The 20,440-nt window shown below is 34.4% G+C and overlaps 1 protein-coding gene across 1 annotated transcript in view; it reads left to right on the top strand.

The window, feature by feature from the left end:
* The first annotated feature begins 1,646 nt into the window (after window positions 1-1,646).
* LOC137496851 (uncharacterized) overlaps window positions 1,647-20,440 on the top strand; it is a 19,131-nt gene continuing 337 nt past the window's right edge. Inside the window, exons 1-5 of the mRNA XM_087276998.2 lie at window positions 1,647-1,674; window positions 9,024-9,106; window positions 9,838-10,119; window positions 14,390-15,146; window positions 17,628-20,440. The exon at window positions 17,628-20,440 is cut by the window's right edge and continues 337 nt beyond it. Of these exons, the coding sequence (XP_087133124.1) occupies window positions 9,034-9,106; window positions 9,838-10,119; window positions 14,390-14,589 (555 nt within the window). The 5' untranslated portion in view covers window positions 1,647-1,674; window positions 9,024-9,033 and the 3' untranslated portion in view covers window positions 14,590-15,146; window positions 17,628-20,440. The remainder of the gene's footprint in view (window positions 1,675-9,023; window positions 9,107-9,837; window positions 10,120-14,389; window positions 15,147-17,627) is intronic.

The following is a 20,440-nucleotide window of genomic DNA, read 5'->3' as shown; positions in this document are numbered from 1 at the left end:
TTAGTAAGGAAAGTGGAGACTAAATAGTTGAGTTCTTAGTCGCTTTTTGAAGACAGCGACTCAGCCGTTATGATGCAGTTAGGGAGTTCATTCCACCAACTGGGCAGATTGAGCGCGAGAGTTCAGGAAAGTGATTTCTTCCCTCTTTGGGATGGAACCACGAGGCGACATTCATTCACAGAACGCAAGTTTCTGGAGGCCACATAAATCTGCAGAAGTGAGAGCAGATAAGAAGGAGCAAAGTCAGAAGGTGCTTTGTAGGCAAACATCAGAGCTTTGAATTTGATGCGAGCAGCAACTGGCAGCCAGTGCAAATGAATGAGCAGCGGAGTGACATGTGCTATTTTAGGTTCATTAAAGACCACTCGTGCTGCTGCGTTTTGAAGCAGCTGAAGAGGTTTGATAGAGTTAGCTGGATGCCCGGCTAGTAGAGAGTTGCAGTAATCCAGTCTGGAGAGAACAAGAGCTTAAACAAGGAGTTGAGCTGCATGTTCAGATAAGAAGGATCGGATCTTTCTGATGTTATAGAGTGCGAATCTGCACGATCGAGCATTTCTAGAAATGTGATCAGAGAAGTTTAGTTGGTCATCAATCGTTACTCCAGGCTTTTCACCATTTTGGATGCAGTAATGGTTGCCCCATCCATCTGGATTGAAAAGTTATGGTGTAGAGTCGGGTTGGCAGAAACTTGAAGCATTTCTGTGTTCGTGAGATTAAGCTGAAGATGATGATCTTTCATCCAGTGTGAAATGTCCAACAGGCAGGCTGAGATGCGAGCCGGAACCGAGGGACCATCAGGATGAAAAGAGAGGTATAGCTGGGTATCATCAGCATAGCAGTGGTAGGAGAATCCATGTTTCTGGATGACTGATCCTAAAGATGTCGTCTAGATGGAGAAGAGAAGTAGCCCAAGAACAGAGCCCTGTGGTACCCCAGTGTTTAGATGTTGTAGGTTGGTCACCTCTCTTCTCCAAGACACCCTGAATGACCTGTTAGAGAGGTAACATCTGAACCACTGAATAACCGTGCCTGCAACACCTAGTGACTCAAGCGTAGATAGCAGGATCTGGTGGTTAGCCGAGGACTTCCTAGATTAAAAGTTTTTAAATCGCCATTGAAAACAGAAGTCTAATCGGTGGACATTTTTGGACATAGTTTTTCACAACATGAACATGACTGAAGTTGAATCTTTTTATTATCTGTGTCAATTTGGGGGTTAACGGCTGCACACGAAAGCAGAGAGAGCGAGTGCGTGTGACAGGTTCGTTTGCAATTTCTGTTATAGTCAAACAGTCACTCCTCAACACATTAAATGTTTACGTATTTGTACACTTTCATTTAATTTAATTTAAAACCAAAAATAATCTGTGACCTGATGAATAGTAAACCCTCCTTTCATTTTCTCATCCCGTGCTCTCTTTTATATCACTCAACATTTAAATCCCTCCATTATCATATAAACATATAGTGGCTGTGAATCATTATCGTGCTATAATGACGATGACATTGTATGACTTTATGTGATAATAGAGGGGTTTTGGCAAAGAGCAGCTTGTTTTACAAGTTTTTTTTTTTTGTGTCATTCTGAAACTGAAAGTGTATGCTGTAAAAGGCGGAGAGAGACAGAAAAACCACACAGCTGGAGCAGGCAAGCTGAGGACAGGCAAAGTGAAGGTGAGTAAATCTCTCTCTGTTCAGCACACTAGCATTACATTTAGATAATCAGCAACCACAGTTTTAATGCTTGCATGCTGCTTTTGTACTAGATTTAGCAGATTTTTTCCGAAGTATTGCATATGTGAAATTATTCATACACCTGGCAAATTCTGACTTAAAATGTTTGTTCAAATGTAAATAAAAGCTAAGTTTTATTTTAATTTTTTACACAATGCCACGTGTACATCATCTTATTATCTGTAACATACACACTTTATATATTTAATCTACTTAAATTAGTAATAAGTTAACCTAATAACTTCATGTTGGGCCAGCACAAACCTATTGTGTGAAATCCAGCACATTTTATTGACCTTATTCTCCGCAGACGAGCGGGCGCTGCCATTTGAATCTTTTTGGCTCGAGACTTCTGGTCTCGTTCACTTCCATTCATTTTTAGACATTAAAAACTGCTCGTTTCGCTGTTTGATGTTGCAAACTGATATTTCCTTGTTATATTATTCTACTTGGTCTGTATAGTCATGCAAACATTTGTTTGTAGAGCAAGTAGTTTGACCGTTTTTTGCCGTTTATTATTCCTTGTCATTTCTCCCATAGGCGACTGAAACGGAAGTTCTAAGACAATCGCGAAAACAGGCGCACTAAGTTGACATACTTGTAAAGTTTCTTGTAGTCCGTTAAATGTCTGTTTAGCAGCAGTATCAACAGATATTAAGCAGACAGTCTACTAATACTCAAATGAACCATGAAAATAAAGTGCTATCCTGTTTTTTGTGTGCATTTTAGTGTTTCCAGTGTTTTATTTTAGTGTATAGTGTTTTAGTGTTTCCATGCTCCCTGTTGCATATGGTATTGTTCATCTTTGAGTTTATCAAGCACCTCATCAGCTGTTTAGTTAAGTGTTTCCTTGTGTATTTATACATATCCTGTTCTGTTAGCCATTAGTTGTCAGTAGTTTTTTTTAAGTCATGAAGTTTTTGTGTTCGTTCATTGTTTTGTTTTGTTTTGTTTTGTTTTGTTTTAATAAATCTTTTGCTGGCTGCATTTGGATCTTCACCTCTGTTAGTTCCCTGCAAACATCTTTTCGAGAGAAGCCTGTGTTATTTCTGGTTAAAGATTGAACTTGCTGGTTGAATAAAATTAACTTTAAGTCAGAATTTTCCCGGGATATGAATAATTTCATGCTTGACTGTATATGTATGTTTTGTTTGTTCTGATCATTAATGTGCTGTACAAAGACTTTGCATTGTGTTCAGCTTGCATTGCTAGAGAAGATTAAGGTGGAGATGCTTTTAATGAATGGACATTTCTCATTGTGCGCTTTAACCTAGCCTTTAACACCCTGCACTATGTTTAAAGTGTGTAAAAAAGAGCACAAGGTAAGCTTAAATTTTAAATGTGTAATTATCAAATAATGCACGGATCAGACTTAAGTCATCTTGTTTCTCATTTATGGCAGTATATGCAAATTTCAAATATGACATATAGGTTCATATTAAATATAAATTCCTTAATAAATAAATAAATTAATTAATTTTTGAATATTGCAAAATGATGAATGATAAAGCCTTTATTTGTCACATACACTTTCATGCAGTGAAATAAAACCCAACCATACACAAACATCACACAGTTCAGGGGAATACAGGTCAGACGAGAGGTTTAGAAAGAGAAAATAAAATACATTTCGGAAGAGAGAGGCAAAAAAAACCTCTCCCATTGCTATTGAATTAGGGCAGTGTGAGATCAGGGGGAAAAAGCCCCAGCAGTTAAGCACATTACTTTATAAACATAACACAGGGAATGGAAACAGGAGATATAGTCCAAAGAAGGTGGCCGCCATCTGGTCCTGCAATTAGAGAGTGCTGGTCGCAGACCCGCCTACCCCTCCAGTGGGAGTAAGCACATTAATGCGGGGGGATGCGGGGCTATGTAGTGATTGGCTGTTTTTAGCTGTGTCTGTGTGTGTAAGCCTGTAGAGTAAACTGTGACTGCCTTTGCCGAGAGCAAAAGAAGAAGAAGAAGAGGCCAATGGCCATTTACATCGATATTTTCTTACCCATCGATTTTACAAATAGTTACATATAATTTTATACTGTAAAACCCAACAGTCAGCTTTATCTAATGAAATGAGTGTACACTGTTAGACCTTACCAGGCTTTTTTACAGTAGAACACTGGCAACACTGTTGCCAGCCACTCACTGTAAAAGTTTGGTTACAGTAAGTAACTGGCAACAGTGTTGCCAGTTAATTACTGAAACTGAACCATTACAGTGAGTGGCTGGCAACAGTGTTGCCAGTTGTTTACTGTAACCGAACCATTGCAGTGAGTAGCTGGCAACAGTGTTGCCAGTTAATTACTGTAATAGAGCAGTAGTGGTAACTAACTGGAAACTGTGTACAGTTAATTACTGTACTGTAGTGTTACAACTCACAGCATTATACTGCATACACAATAGTATGTCAAGGTGTTACTAAAATTAATTAGTATTCTTACATGTTATTAATTCTTTAAATTAATTAAGTTGTAAATTCTGACAAATTTATTTTATTGTTTTGGCAGCAAACAAATATAAAACAGAAAATGTATAACAAAATTAAGAAATCAGCAGATATAAATATCAGCTTACATATTACTGAGAGCCACAGGTCTGCACAGCAAGGCTGCAGTAAAACTAACGTTTAAGCATGCAAAATTTTGTCATATGGCTCTGCGAAAAGGAGTGGGATTAAACATAATATTTAGAGATTGAAAAAGCAAGCAACTGGTCCATAATTTTTGTTCAGAGAGGTCATGGTTTGATCTTTGATTAGTCTCAAGCAATCCCATGATGTGATTTCGCAGTTCAGAGTTCTCCAAGTTTGAACTTTCCAATGCTGCAAACTGTAAAATTTGTCGCATGAGTTTGCATTCCAGGTCTGCAGCATTCACATGCGTATGAATGGAAGACTATAGGGAGAAAAGTGCAGTGTGACCGGGACTTTAAGCTGTAACTCTAATTAAACACACCTGATAAAACTAATTAAGGCTTGTTAGAAATCTACAGGTAATGTTGAAGAAGGGTGGGAACTAAACTCTGCTGCCCTGCAGTTCTCCAGTAACTTGGAGTTTGACCCCCATGGTATATAGCAGGGGTGCTCAATCCTGTTCCTGGAGATCTACGTTCCTGCAGATTTCAGTTGCTACCCATATCAACCACACCTGCCTGTAATTATCACGTGGTGTTCAGGTCCTAATTAATTGGTTTAGGTGTGTTTGATATGGATAGCAACTGAAATCTGCAGGAAGGTAGATCTCCAGGAACAGGATTAAGCACCCCTGGTATATAGCATACTTTTAAAGCAACTGCTAACATTTATCACAATCACATATCCAATAAACACACACACACACACAAAGTGCTGCAATGAAATGTGTTACTTTCTCCTCTATGCTGACCATGCAAAAAAAAAAAAAAAAAAAACTGAACAGCAAAAAACACAAAATAATTATTTTAAATTTTAAAGTTTTAAATAATTAAAAGCTCTGTCAAATCTCAAAAAGTTTAAAATAATTATAGAAAACAAAAATAAAGTTGGCAACACCGAAAAACCAAAGGATCCAATCTTTTATTGTTATAATTATCTCATGACAACAAACTTTTCTATTGTTTCTAATATAAATTCATAGATGGAAACACTGCTCTGAAAAATACTTAGCAACAAACTCACAACCTGGGACCTGACAGTGGAGCTTTTGTGTGTGGATGGCTATGTGTATCATGTTTTTGTGATTCCCTGTGATGATGTGCACATGTTACCTTACTGAGATGATGGAATTTAATTTTGGCTTAGTTGCCAGAAAGATACATACAACTGTTAGCATCTGTACATTATGACAGTATGCAATATCCAATAAATACATATACTTAAACAAAAGTAATGTAAGAAGTTATATGAGGAGAGGCTAACTAGCTAACAATGTAGCTTTCAAGTACACAGTTCAAGATAACAACAATATAACTTAAAACACAGCCTTATTTTATAAACCCTCAAAAACATTTGAACACATTTTACTTACTCATTTTAGATTCTTATTTAAAGCCTAAAACATATCAGACTCTACATCTGAATTGATAGACAGAGAATAGAGCCCACTCAGCAGTAAACAAATCAAACACCTGGCTCTCTTAAAGGGCCAGCATTTTCTGAAAACTCTTTCTAACACCTTTGTGTTTAGAATAAGACGGACAGCCTGTGGGAGTGTGTGGTGATGCCTAAATCATTGTTTTTTACAGTATTTACTGCACAATCTACAGAGTAACAGTACAGTTATACTAATTAAACACACCTGATCAAACTAAATCTAAAGGTAGTGTTTTGAAGCAGGGCTGGAACTAAATTCTACTAGGCTGTGGCCTTCCAGGAGTTTGACACCCCTGGTACATAGCATATTTTCAAAGCAACTGCCTACATTTATCACAGTTATGCACATATTGTTTAATAAAAACAATAAAAATATACTATAATATAAACTTCATCCATAGAAAAAAAGAAAATAAATAAATAATCTGATTCTCATGTCGTTCCAAATCTGTAGTGATAATAAAAAACACAACAAATATCATGATTTATACATTTATTTAGGAAAGCCTTTATACTGTAAATGGCACTTTTACTTGCCAGTTTTCCAGTCCCTGCAAAAATGTATGTGCGTGTTGTTTAAGATATATATATATATATATATATATATATATATATATATATATATATATATATATATATATTTTTTTTTTTTTTTTTTTTTTTTTAATAACACATTTTTACTAGTTATTTAGCAAAATACTAATATTCAGTTGAAAGTGCAATTTAAAATCTTAACTATAGGTCAAACTAGGCAATTAAATTAGATTAATTATAGAAAAAGTAAACAAAGTTAAAAAATTATTGTGACAATTTCTTTGCTCTGTGTGAATATTTTTGCCTTTAAATGCATTTCGTCCATATCTTACACTTACCTTTTAATAAGCTCTGTGGCATTGGTTGACTCTTGATACTCAATGTTAAAAACATAAAAGGAACCAAAGAAAACACAGAGATAAAATAAATATAAAATAGCAACATAAAGCATCAGAGTAGATGGGGCAGTAATGGTTGAACAGTAATTTACCATTTATTATCACAGTAAATATCTGTAATGGTACATAGAGTAAATTACTGTAATTTATTCTTTGCACTACAGAATTTCATACAAATCCTGCTCCTTTTACAGTAAAATACTGTTTCTTTTCATTACAGCTAAACACTGGCTATTTTACAGTTATTTACTTCATAATCTACAGTAAGGGTTAACAGTGTAGTTAACTCAAAATTTACTGAAAGTTAATTTTACTCATTTGAAAAAGGTTTAAACTCCACGTTGAAGGTAAAGAGGTAATTAAATACCTCATCACTTCAACTTAAATGGATTAAGTTAACAGTACTCAGAGCTTGTATGTCATACTATATATATATATATATATATATATATATATATATATATATATATATATATATATATATATATATATATATATATATATATATATATATATATATATATATATATATATATGAATACACCTTAATAAAATGGGAATGGTTGGTGATATTAATGTCCTGTTTGTGGCACATTAATATATGTAAGGGGACAAACTTTTGAAGATGGGTGGTGACCATGGTGGCCATTTTGGATCCAACTTTTGTTTTTTTCAATAGGAAGAGGGTCATTTGACACATCAAACTAATTGAGAATTTCACAAGAAAAACAATGATGTGCTTAGTTTTAATGTGACTCGATTCTTTCATGAGTTATTTACAAGTTTCTAAACAGTTCGAAAAAGTGTTCAATGTGCTGCCCATTGTGTTGCATTGTCAATGCGACCCTCTTCACACACTGATAGCAACACCGCAGGAGAAATGCCAGCACAGGCTTCCAGTATCCATTGTTTCAGGGGCTGCACATCTTGTATCTTCACACCATAGATAATTGCCTTCCGATGACCCCAAAGAGAAAAGTCTAAGGGGGTCAGATTGGGAGACTGTGGGGTCCATTCAACTGGCCCATTATGACCAATCCGCTTTTCAGGAAACTGTTAATCTAGGAATGCTTGTACCTGACACCCATAATGTGGTGGTGCACCATCCTGCTGGAAAAAATCAGGGAACGTGCCAGCTTCAGTGCATGAAGAGGGAAACACATCATCAAGGAGCAACTTCAAATATCCAGTGGCCTTCAGCTTTCCATTGATGAAGAATGGCCCTACTTACCTAGTTGTCCATGGTGTGAAGATACAAGATGTGCAGCACCTGAAACTACGTATACTGGAAGCCTGTGCTGGCATAGTATTTCTGACAATTCGTCACCTTAGAATTACAAGGTCCTATCTGACATTTTAGTCAAAATTAAGTTATTGACATATTCTTATTAAATGACAACTTATTTATATTATGTGATGTGTTTTTATAAGTTGTTTACAATTTAAGACTTTTTATTAAAAAAACAAAAAAGGTTTATCTACAAAGTCGAACTCTAGCTTGGCTCTATAAGGTTCTATCTGCGAGCCAATCAGCAGTTTTAATGCACGCACAAGGATGTTGTAATAGGATGGAAACAACTGTTGTGAGGCATTTTCCCCTCATTGTCAGACGGCATCTCCTGCTGTTTAAATGAAGCCTCGTCATCGCTAAAGTCAACAGTTTCTCGTTCTTTGAAATATATAACCAATTGCCTTTATATTTTGGGTTATGAATTACAGTATCACAATACTACTTGGTATTATGATTATTCAGCTAGTATAGCATTGTAAGAAATAATTAATGGTATTACGCCAACCCTAACCTGTACATATATTCATCTATTGTTAATCTCTGTTCATAGTGAATACGATATAATATTCATAGTACCTCCATCTGTAAATATCACTATAGTATTTCTATAACTGCACTTTATAACTTATAACTATTATTATTAACTGCTATTGCACTCCTGGTTAGACCTAAACTGCATTTCGTTGTCTTGTACATGTGTAATGACAACAAAGTTAAATCTTATCTAATAGTATCTGAATAGAAACTGCAATAAATAAATAGCTGACAGCATTTTATTACACATAAACAATTTCAAAACCCCCGTAACACACGTTACACTTTTTATTTATTTTTTATTTTGTGTTGAAATCTTGTCAGAACTGATTTATTCCAAGCCAGCTATTGCTTAGTCCAACATCTCTGCGACTTTCTGTGCTGTCTGTTTTTAATAAAGGGTGATTTTCGTTTTTCATATGAAGCACTTTCCTGATATTTATTTGTTTCTTTGTTTTTCTAGAGTCAAAACCATGAATGCTGTGAATGTGTTGGCGCTGTTGGGTCTGATTTGGAGCTTCACTGCTATATGTCAACCTATTGGTGGTAAGAGTATACATTTCCCTATAAACTGTGTGGACTATAAAAGGGAACACTTTATTTTGATGGTCCATTTGAGTATTTGTCTGCTTAATATTTGCTGATACTGCTCCTTCAACAGACAATTAACTGAGTATAAGAAACTTTGTTCCATGACTATAAGACACAAGTACATGTCAAATTATACTAACCCCAACCTAACAGTCTACTTGTAATCTAATGAGAATTAGTTGGCATGTACAGTTGAAAGCAGAAGTTTACATACACTCTAAAAAAAGAACATAACCATTTTTTTTTTAATGTCTGATGTTAAATCAAACTAAACACCACACTGAGCACAGCATCTTCATGACTTGATTCAACTGGGATCTGCTGAAGTGTTTGTGGGCGGGGTCACAGGTTGAAATTTTCCTGTGTTTGCGCACGCAACAATTGGGCGGGGCTTAAGTTTTGTATCGACATCACGCCGAAATGACTAAAGACTGGTTATCAAGACGATTCATTTAAAGTATTATGAGTCGACTCTTTTATAAATGAATCAATAGTTTTAAACACTGCACACTTTCAGATTTAAGTCTTAGCTGGATATTTCACTTCACTTAGAGTTGTGTTACACACTACATGGAAGGTCTTTCTCAAAAACCCATAATAGGGGCTCTTTAAAAAATAAAATGTGTCATGAAAAAACATTATTATTATTATAGCTCTATTATATAATATGCATTATTATTTTTCAGATTTCAAAGTGAGCTGTGATGATGTGACTGGAACTGTGGGCAAGGAAGTCATTTTTACCTGCAGCATCTCTCAGTGTAATGAAGCACAATTTAAAAAATACAAGTTTCTCTACCCTGACAGTAAACCAGAAATATGCACAACAGAGCTTAATATCTCCTGCAAAGATTTGAGCAAGGTCACATGCAGATACACTTCAAACACAACACAGACGGGTCTATTTGGATTCTTTCTGCAAGCAAATACTTCACACAGAGAAGTAAAATTCTTCGTGAACATAACAGGTAACGTATAACACTGTTGTTTATTTCTCTGTAAATGCTTGAAACAGTTAACGCAATTTTTATCCTGTTGTGATTTACAGATTGTGATATTTTGAATGTTGATGTTAGAGATTATGTATTACCAGGGCTTTAAATTAAGACCTGCCAAATGCGGGTAGATTTGGGTTGTGGCGGGTTAGACAGCCACTCCCACTAGCCACTTTGGCTGGCTGCAACTTAAATTGCCAGTGCTGCTCGTCGTCACTACAGATTACACTGTTTATGACGGTTTGTCTATATGCGTACAAATGTGATCTTAGAATCGAGAAGCAGCCAGAATGACAAAAACAGCATTTCGCACAAGGAAAAGAAAGAAAGCAGGTGAATAATGAATATGAGGATTACGCGCACGGTGAGACAGGATTTCCTCACTCACTGATGAGGGCTTTAGTGTCGCGCGCACACACTGTTGCCAATTATTTTCAATGAAAATGCACTAAACTCTGCCCGAAAACTCACTTAAAGTCGCTAGATTACGTCATACGTCAATTTGCATATTACTTAACGTTCTACCGTTTCTGTTTGTTCATCAGCGTGTAGTTAATAAAGGGGTATATATATGTGCACTACTCTTTATGTAAGTATGTCAGTTTAACTAAATTTATCGCTGTTTAGATACAGTATATCATTATAGATGTGTAGTGGATTTGCAGTAATCTCTCAGATGTAATAAACTCCCAAAACTGTCACTAAAATATCTGTGATTGTGAACAAGAAAAGAATAAACGGACAAATTAAGGGCCCTATCATACACCCGGCGCAGTGTGGCGCTAGGCGCAGCGCAATAGTCTTTTGGTAGTTTCAGCTTGGTGCAAGAGTCGTTTTGAGGCGTTGCTCTATGCTGTTTAAATAGCAAATGCATTAGCACTCATTTGTGCTCCCAAAGGCGTTCTGGTCTAAATAGGAAGGCGTTCTGAGGCGGACCGCTGGTGCGTTGCTATTTTGAGAAACTATAATAGATTTTTCATTAGACCAAAACAAACCCGGTCTAAACTCCGGCGCAGAGTTGCGCCTCGCTTACACACTGCTTAATACACACAACACAAGAGAGCAACAGGCAAATATCTTTACATATGAAAAAATTGTAATATTAAGGATATATATAGGATATAATAAGAATAGATATAGAATATAAATATAAAGGATTAAAATATTACAAAACATATTATTTTAGCCTACATAAATATGAAAAATCACTGCTTTTATGTCTTCTTCATCTCGGGAGGCTTTTTCAGTTTATTCATAACAATTTGCTTTTGTATAATGTTATTATTATTAGCAGTATTATTTATTATATCCATATTTATATTTGTTTTATTAAAAACAAGCTAAGATTTGCCCACCTGTCAGGTTTTAGACCATATGGGGCACAGCATGTGTTTTAGGATATAACTCAGGTTTTTGAGCACATTTTGCTAATATTATTCATTTATTAGTTTGCTGGAAATTAGTACTAAATTTAGAAATAGTTTCGAAACAAATAATTGCGCTTAACAAACAAAATTAATTTTTTATAGGCTAATTGATGTCTGTGCGTAAAGGTTTCCCTATCCAAGAGCGAAAGTGAAAGTAGATCATTTTTCTCTCATTCTCCGCAGTAGATGCTCTGTTTAGCTGTTTTCTGTTAAATAACTGTTAACTGTTTGCTTGTGAAATGCTCATTTTTTCCACTTAGACTTACTTTGTGTCCTGTAAATAGCGAATGCGCTCTTGGCACAACGCAACTGGCTCTTAAAGGGAATGTGAGATGAGACTCTAATTGGTTTATTCTCAAAACACACCTACAACTCATTAAGAAAATAAACTCAACCCTCTTAGACTAACCCTCTAGATAGGCAGATTTCCCGTCCTTAAATTAGCAAAAACGCGTCCTGACACGCCCTGAAAGCATTTGCGCCCTGCGTTTTGCGCTCTGTGCATGGACCGTCAAAATAGGGCCCTAAATTGTTAAAATAAAGGAGAAGCAGGTGGGTTTCAATGTACAATGGAAATACCTCACAGTGCCGGTGCTAAATCATTTGTCGTCGGTACGCAGAAGGGTGATCTGCTCTCGGACTGCAGGTGGGAGAGGCTGCTATTCGAGGACTGGGCCACTTGTTAGTGCTCTGAGGCGGGGGAGGGGCCGACGGCATCACCCGCAACTCGTTGAGAAGAGTAGGGACGGTACAGTAAGGACAAATGACAGTCTATATAAATCTCCTGTAACAAACAAAAAAGTCACTAGATTTGTCGCTAGGTGCCTTTTTGAAAATTTGTTGCTAGGGGCATCTGAAAAGTCGCTAAATCTAGTGACAAAGTTTGCCATTTTTTATCTAACTAATAAATATTAAGTATATATTAAATATATTATAATTATAAGTTAAAAACTATTCTTATCTTCTGCAGGTTATGGATAAAATATGGTAATTCTAATAGTTTAATAAAATATAGGAGATTTTTGAAAATCAAGCGACCATTCCCCCCGTTTCTCATTGTCTCGCAACCCTCGCAGGGGGTCCAGACCCCCACTTTAAGAACCACTGCTATAGGTGAATTGAAGAAAAAAAGACTCCCGAGGACATGTCGGGTAAATCTTCAAAGGGAACAGTGTACTTTATAACCTTATTCACATCACCCTGGATAGATACATTGTTTCACTATATCTTAAAAATAAAATGTAAACATGATATAAGGAACTGCTATTTTATTTTGATATAAACAACTTAACAGACAGCAGAAATGTTGAGGCGTTGTGCTGCATATATATGTGTGTATATATATATATATATATATATATATATATATATATATATATATATATATATATATGTATATATATATATATATATATATATATATATATATATATATATATATGTATATATATGTATATATATATATATATATATATATATATATATATATATATATATATATATATATATATATATATATATATATATATATATATATATATATATATATATATATATATATATATATATATATATATATATATATATATATATATATATATATATGTATATATATATATATATATATATATATATATATATATATATATGTATATATATATATATGTATATATATATATATATGTATATATATATATATATATATATATGTATATATATATATATATATATATGTATATATATATATATGTATATATATATATATATATATATATATATATATATATATATATATATATATATATATATATATATATATATATATATATATATATATATATATATATATATATATATATATATATATATATATATATATATATATATATATATATATATATATATATATATATATATATATATATATATATATATATATATATATATATATATATATATATATATATATATATATATATATATTTTATATATATATTTAAAAAAAAAAAAAAAATTTTTTTTCCATTGAAAATACGAAACATACCCTCTCTTTTGTTGAATATCAGTTTTAATAATCAATAATATCCATTATAAAAGTATAGCGTATAATAAGTTTATACATTATAGGAAATAAAGGCAAACAATCAGTCAATATACAGAATGTACATGGTTACATTATTTATTAACTTATTTCTGCGCTCAGCCAAAACACGTTACCTGAGAACAAGTAATCGATTCAAAAGACCAAAGTCGTGGAATATGTCGTTAGATAAGGACAACAAGATGAATGAAATATCCCGTTTAATAAATATAGTGAGATTAGATCCAGCAGGAAATCCTTGATCAACAGTGCGAAGAGCACAGCTCTCATCTGGCTAGATATGCTGCAGCGCATGTGTGTGTGGTCATGTGATGTGCATTTTCAGTGGTTTGGTGTAGACGGAGAGCTCTTCAGAAACGCTGGGTGAAACGCTAGTGTGGATGCGGATCGTTTTCATTCTAAAACAAAGTTTTAAGACTTAAACATACTAGTGTAAACGGGGCCTAAATTGGCTGTAGTGTATGAGTGTGTATGGGTGTTTCCCAGGAATGGGTTGTAGATGGAAGGGCATCTGCTGCATAAAACATATGGCAAAATAGTTGATGATTCATTCCACTGTGGTGATCTCTGAAATAGATACTAAACCGAAGGAAAATGAATGAATGAATAAAAGTATGTAAAGTAACATAAATCATTCTTCTTTACATTACCTTTGTGTTGAGAAATGTCTACAGTACAGTGTGATAGACTGAAGCTGCTCTTATATCTTTTCCAGAGGAAGAAAAGGATCCTGTAACAGAGGAATCTCATTCTAAACATACGGTCGCCACTTCCACTGTGAGCTGTTTCGTCATCCTCCTTGTCATCTTATTTACAGCCTTTTGCATTATGCAAAGCAACAAAAAGCCGTGTGGATTTCCGAAGGGGATGTATAAGACTGCAACAAACAAGATGATGACGACAGAATCTGTCTAGAAAAGGTGTGATGTGATCAACATCGACTCATCAAAACAAAAGCTTTGATTTCATCATTTGATCCACATATAAGACAAGCTCCAGGAATCTTTTTGTGCTCATATATCAGTGTCTGTTACGCATCCAACTACTGTTCTAATTCACTCTGACTATTGGTTTTAAAGGCTGCATGGTGGTGCAGTGGTTAGTGCTGTCGCCTCACAGCACGAAGGCCACTGGTTTGAGTCCTGAAACTGTGTGGAGTTTGTATGTTCTCACTGTGTTCGCATGGGTTTTCTCTGGGTGCTCTGGTTTTCCCCCACAGTCTAAACACAAGCTATTAGTGTATAAGCTAAATTTGTATGTGTATGTGTGTGAATGTGAGAGTGTATGGGTGTTTCCCAGTACTGGGTTGCAGTTGGAAGGGTGTCCACTGTGTAAAACGTATGCAGGATAAGTTGGCAGTTCATTCTGCTGTGGCGACCCCTGATAGAATGAAGGCACTAAGGAAAATGAATGCATGAATGTTGGTTTTAAACGTTTTTATAGATGATATATTAATAGATATTTCTATGAAAGTATATATTATTGATCTTATTGATCATTATGCCCTACTTTATGAGTATATTAAAGGGATAGCTCAGCCAAACATTTTGTCATAATTTTACAAATTTTTTTATTCATTCTGTACTTGTTTTAAATCTTTATGTGTTATGTTTAACACCAGTGGCGGTTTTATTTTAAATGGCACCCTGGGCGAACCACTCCATATAACCCTCCAACCCCTCTAAGAAAAAAAGACTTGACTTTTAATTATTCTCATTGGAATAAATGTAATTTTCTCAAACAAACTATTCAGGCAACATACAAACAAACTAACATTTTACTATTAATAAATATATTTATTTATTTTCAGTACATTTAGCACTTTATTTATATTTATTAAAATAAATAAAATAATGATAATAATAATAATAATAATAATAGTAATATTAATAAAAAAGTAAAGAAATAAATAACCAATATAAATAAATAAATAAATAAATAAATAAATAAATAAATAATCAATATAATAATAATAATAATAATAATAATAATAATAATAATAATAATAATAATAATTATTATTATTATTATTATTATTATTATTAATATTATTATTATTATTATTTATTTATTTTTCTGAATAAATAGCAGAAAACAATCCTACATTTAACTGGAAAACAATGTAGACACGACTGGAGTGATATGCCAAGATCACTTAATAAATCTTTTGCATGAATATTGACAATATGACAAAATCTGTAGAATACAAAAAAATATATGTTTTATAGAATTATCTGTTGTCTTAAACCCAACTTATGACCAAGAACTAATATTAAGTCTTACCTCCTTGACTCCTCATCTCTCCTTTCTGCTTCACAGCCATGCTTAGCCAAAATAAAGTCATCATCTTATTATATATAACTTATATTATATACAGTATAACGTGCATAACAACTTATTTAATATACAGTTGAAGTAAAAATGATTAGCCCCCTTGAATTATTAGCCCCTTTTATTTTTCCCCAATTTCTGTTTAAAGGAGAGCAGATTTTCTCAGCACATTTCTAAAAACAATAGTTTTAATAACTCATCTCTAATAACTGATTTACTTTATTTTTGCCATGATGACAGACTAGATATTTTTTCAAGACACTTCTATACAGCTTAAAGTGACATTTAAAGGTTTAACTAGGTTAATTAACTAGGCAGGGGTAATTAGGCAAGTTATTGTATAATGATGGTTTGTTCTGTAGACTATCAGAATATATAGCTTAAATAGAGCTAATAATATTGACCTTAAAATGGCATTTAAAAAAATAAAAACTGCTTTTATTCTAGCCGAAATAAAACAAATAAGACTTTCTCCAGAAGAAAAAATATTATCAGACATACTGTCAAAATTTCCTTGCTCTGTTAACATCATTTGGGATATATATATATAAAAAAAGAAAATAATTCAAAGGGGGGCTAATAATTTTGATTTGAACTGTATATAACTTCAGTTTTTTTTTTATTTGCTACACTCGCTATGTGCTGACATCTCTGCATAAAAAGGCTGTTACTTTGGTTTCACAGCGCATGAGTGCCGCTTATTTTATTAGTGTGCAACCTGGAAAGCTTGAGGTGAGGTGCGTGGGAATGGTTCTCTATCCGCATGCGTCAGTTTGGTTTTCACAGTGTTGTTTTGGTTGCACATAGAGTAACAAACTTGCGCATAGAAAAGATGGCAAATGTAATGGCCCCTAACAACTATATTCTGGGATTACTCTAAATTAATATTTGCATAAAGTAAATCGTATCGTGTTTTAACGTGTTTTTTTTTTTTTTTTTTTTTTGCACCATCTCTCTTTGCAGCCCCCAGTAAGATGCTGCCCTGGGTGATCGTCCATATTACCAATGTCTAAATCCGCCACTGTTGAACACAAAAGAAAATATTTTTAAATAATATGGAGTCAATCTAGGCCCATATATACTTGCAAAATAAAAGAAAGTTTTGCAAACAAAAAATAAAGTATTAAGCAAAAAAAAAAATGCAAATCTTCAAAAATTGCTAAGTAAAATTTTATTTTTCAAAAAATAAATTGTTTTGCTAACAAAAAAAAAGGACTGCAAAGGGAAAATTAAGCTTTATGAAATAAAAATAAATTTTGCAAACATAAAAAAACTGAAAATAAAAATCAAGCAGTGCAAAAAAAAAAAAAATAAATAAAATATTTTTATATGTTCATCCGTAAGTTTGCACTACTGTTTTCACTTTGCACTTCACATTTTGCCTGTTTTACTTTGTGGCCCTGATTTGACAAAGGGGTGGAGTCAAGAGAACTTGGCCGTTTACGGCAGTCAAGTGCAAAGTGAAAACAGCATCGCAAACTCACGCTTGACTAAAAAGAGTTTTTTTTTTTTTTGCAAATATTTTTCTTTTTTTTTTTGCAATGTTTGATTTTTATTTGCTGTTTTTTTTTTTTTTTTTTTGCAAATTAAATTTTTTCAAAGCTTAAATTTCCCTTTTGCAGTTGTTTACTTTTGTAAGCAAAATTGATCGATATATTTCTCAAAAACTTATTTGTGCTTTGCGATTTTATGAGATTTGCATTTATTTATTTACTTTTGCTTAATACTTTATTTTTTGTTTGCAAAACTTCATTTTATTTTGCAACTATATATGGTCCTAGATTGACTCCATAATGAAAGCTTAAAATCAGTAACCATTGATGTCCATACTATTTGTTTTTCCAGCTATGAAAATCAATGATTACAGGTTTTCATCTTTCTTCAGAATATCTTATTTTGTGTTGAGCAGAAGAAAGAAACTCATAAAGGTTTGGAACCACATGGGGAAGAGTAAATACATTTTTGGGTGAGCTATACCATTAAGATCCCCATTGCATGGGTGGATATATGGAAAACTATGGTGAGGAAACAGCTCGAGGCAGAACAGTAATTAAAAAATTACAGTTTTCCAAAACAATTTTAAACAACAGTCACTTAAAGCAACAGAGAACAACTTGCTCAAGCCTAAATGAATTGTGGCTTGTGTTGTTTGTCATGGTGGAAAATCTTAGACACGCCGCATTCATATATTGACACTTGATTTATTATTGCTCACTGTGTGTTTGGAGGTAATGAAATCTATGAACCTGTTTTACCGTGGGTGGAGTGATTTTGCAATATAAAGGACTGTGTGGGTGGTTAATGATCTTTTCTTTGAATTGACTAGTATTTAAAAATACTTTTCCCAAAAGCAGCTTTACTAAAAATGTGCCTTACAAAGGAGAAAACACACTATTGTATATACATTGTATAAAAGGCATTGTATTCATTATTCTGTACTTGTTTGGCCAGAGGAGAACTGGATGCCCTGGCTGGGCCAGGGTTCAGACAAAGTTTGTTTTTCGTTTTCCTCATATGGTGGAGTTTTGGTTTCTTGTCATTGTCAGCTCTGGTTTGCTTGTTTTGAAAACTGGTATCGCTGCGCTTCATTTGATTGACTTTTAGTAACTTAAACAGAACTTATTATACCTCTTTTTACAAATTGTAAATAACTCTCTGATGTCTCTAGAGTGTGTATGTGAAGTTTCAGCTCTAAATACCAAGCAGATAATGCTTTATATCTCTGTGAATCTGACCCTTTTAGGCTTTGACCTAAATTGTGCCAGCTTGAAGACTGTCACTTTAAATGCAAATGAGACAGTGCTCTTTTCAGAAAAGGTCGGAGCTAGAAATGCCTGTGTATTAGCATAGTGGATACCTGCCAACATTGTCTCTAAAATCCAGAAGTCTGAGGGTGTTCGGGAGTGAGGTGTCTGAATAACACTGTTGAGAACTGGGTTAGTAACTGTACTATGGGGGTTTCAGGCGACCGCTGCCATCAGATACTATACCAAAGTTGGCAACTTGGGGGTGTTACATACTGTACCAAAAAGCTGAGGATCAAGGGGGCAGGATTGGGAGGTGAAATTATGGGAGTTTTCCAGGAGAAATAACAAAACGGGAGGGTGGTGGCAGATGGGTCTGAAATACGAGAGACTCCCGAGAAAAACAAAAGTACACATTTGTACTTAAAGGGTTCATATCGGTACCTCAGAAGTATATATTAGTACCTACAAATTTTAGGTGGAGAACTTTTGGTATTAATATGGACTCTTTAAATACAAATTAGTACCTTTTGAAAAGTACCATCCCAGTGACAGCAATACGAGAGACTCCTGGGAAAAACGAGAGTGTTGGCAGGTATGGCGTAGTGTCAGATTCAAGTCTGTGAAAAACTGAAAATGTGAAGCGTCTCAGAAGAAGACAGTCTATGGAGATTACAGAGTTCATTTGTGCATCTAAAACTCCATATTTATACTCCTATTAGTCGCTGACATCTTTAGCAGGAGAAATCTCTATTGTCAGATGGCTGCTTCTCACTCAGGGCTATTTATGCTAATGAGGGAGAGATTGTTGTGGGCGGGGTTTTCTCCTTCTGATGACTCGTACTAGGGGGAATGTGAATTTAAGGGTGCTTTCACACTAGCACTTTTGGTCCGCACCCGGGTTCGTTTGATGTCATAGTACGGTACATTTAGCTAGTGTGAACGTGTCTTCAGAACTCGGGTGCGCACCCGTGAACCGTACTCGAGTCCGCCTGAAAGAGGTGGTCTGGGGTACGGTTCATGCGAATTCTGGTACGGTTCACTTCTGATGTGAATGCAGTCGTTCCAAATCATGCAAGTGAAGCGCCAACTGTACAACAAACTATCATTTTCATAACGTTCGTTCGTGTTTGTGTGTGTGTGTGTGTGTGTGTGTCACGTTTCGAACCTTGGTGACTGAGCCAGGGCAAACACAGGGAAGTCTGCCTGTCTCCTCCAAAACAGCTTCTGCAGACACTGTGTGATGTTCTGAATGTTTATAATATGTTTGCGGGAGATGGACGCGATTCGCTCTCTGTATGTCCAAAATCAAAAGCTTCAGTTAAAGCAGAATGACCGCGATGTGCGGACGTCTTTCCATTTCGGCTCTTGCTTTCGTGACCGTCACCTAGCAACAGCCATAAACAAAACAGCAGCTCGATGACGCAAGCATACCGAGGTTCAGAAGGAAAAAAAGACAGTGTGAACACAAACCAGTGTTTGTGAGACAATCGAACTTGGGTACGGTCCAGGCAAATAAACCAAGTGTGAAAGCACCCTAAGTGTTTGTGAACTCTCAGTAATAAAGGTACGCGAGCTGTCACTGTGTTTGTACCTTTACATAAGGTAAACATTTGTACTTAAAGGGTTTATATAGATGCCTCAAAGGTAATTTTTAGTACCTATAAATTTTTAGTGGAACACTTTTGTAC

This window comes from Danio rerio, chromosome 12, assembly GCF_052040795.2.
Source record: "Danio rerio strain M-AB ecotype USA chromosome 12, GRCz13ab, whole genome shotgun sequence".
Lineage (NCBI taxonomy): Eukaryota > Metazoa > Chordata > Actinopteri > Cypriniformes > Danionidae > Danio > Danio rerio.
The sequence above is the reverse complement of the archived record's forward strand: the minus strand, read 5'-3'. Positions and strand labels throughout refer to the sequence as shown.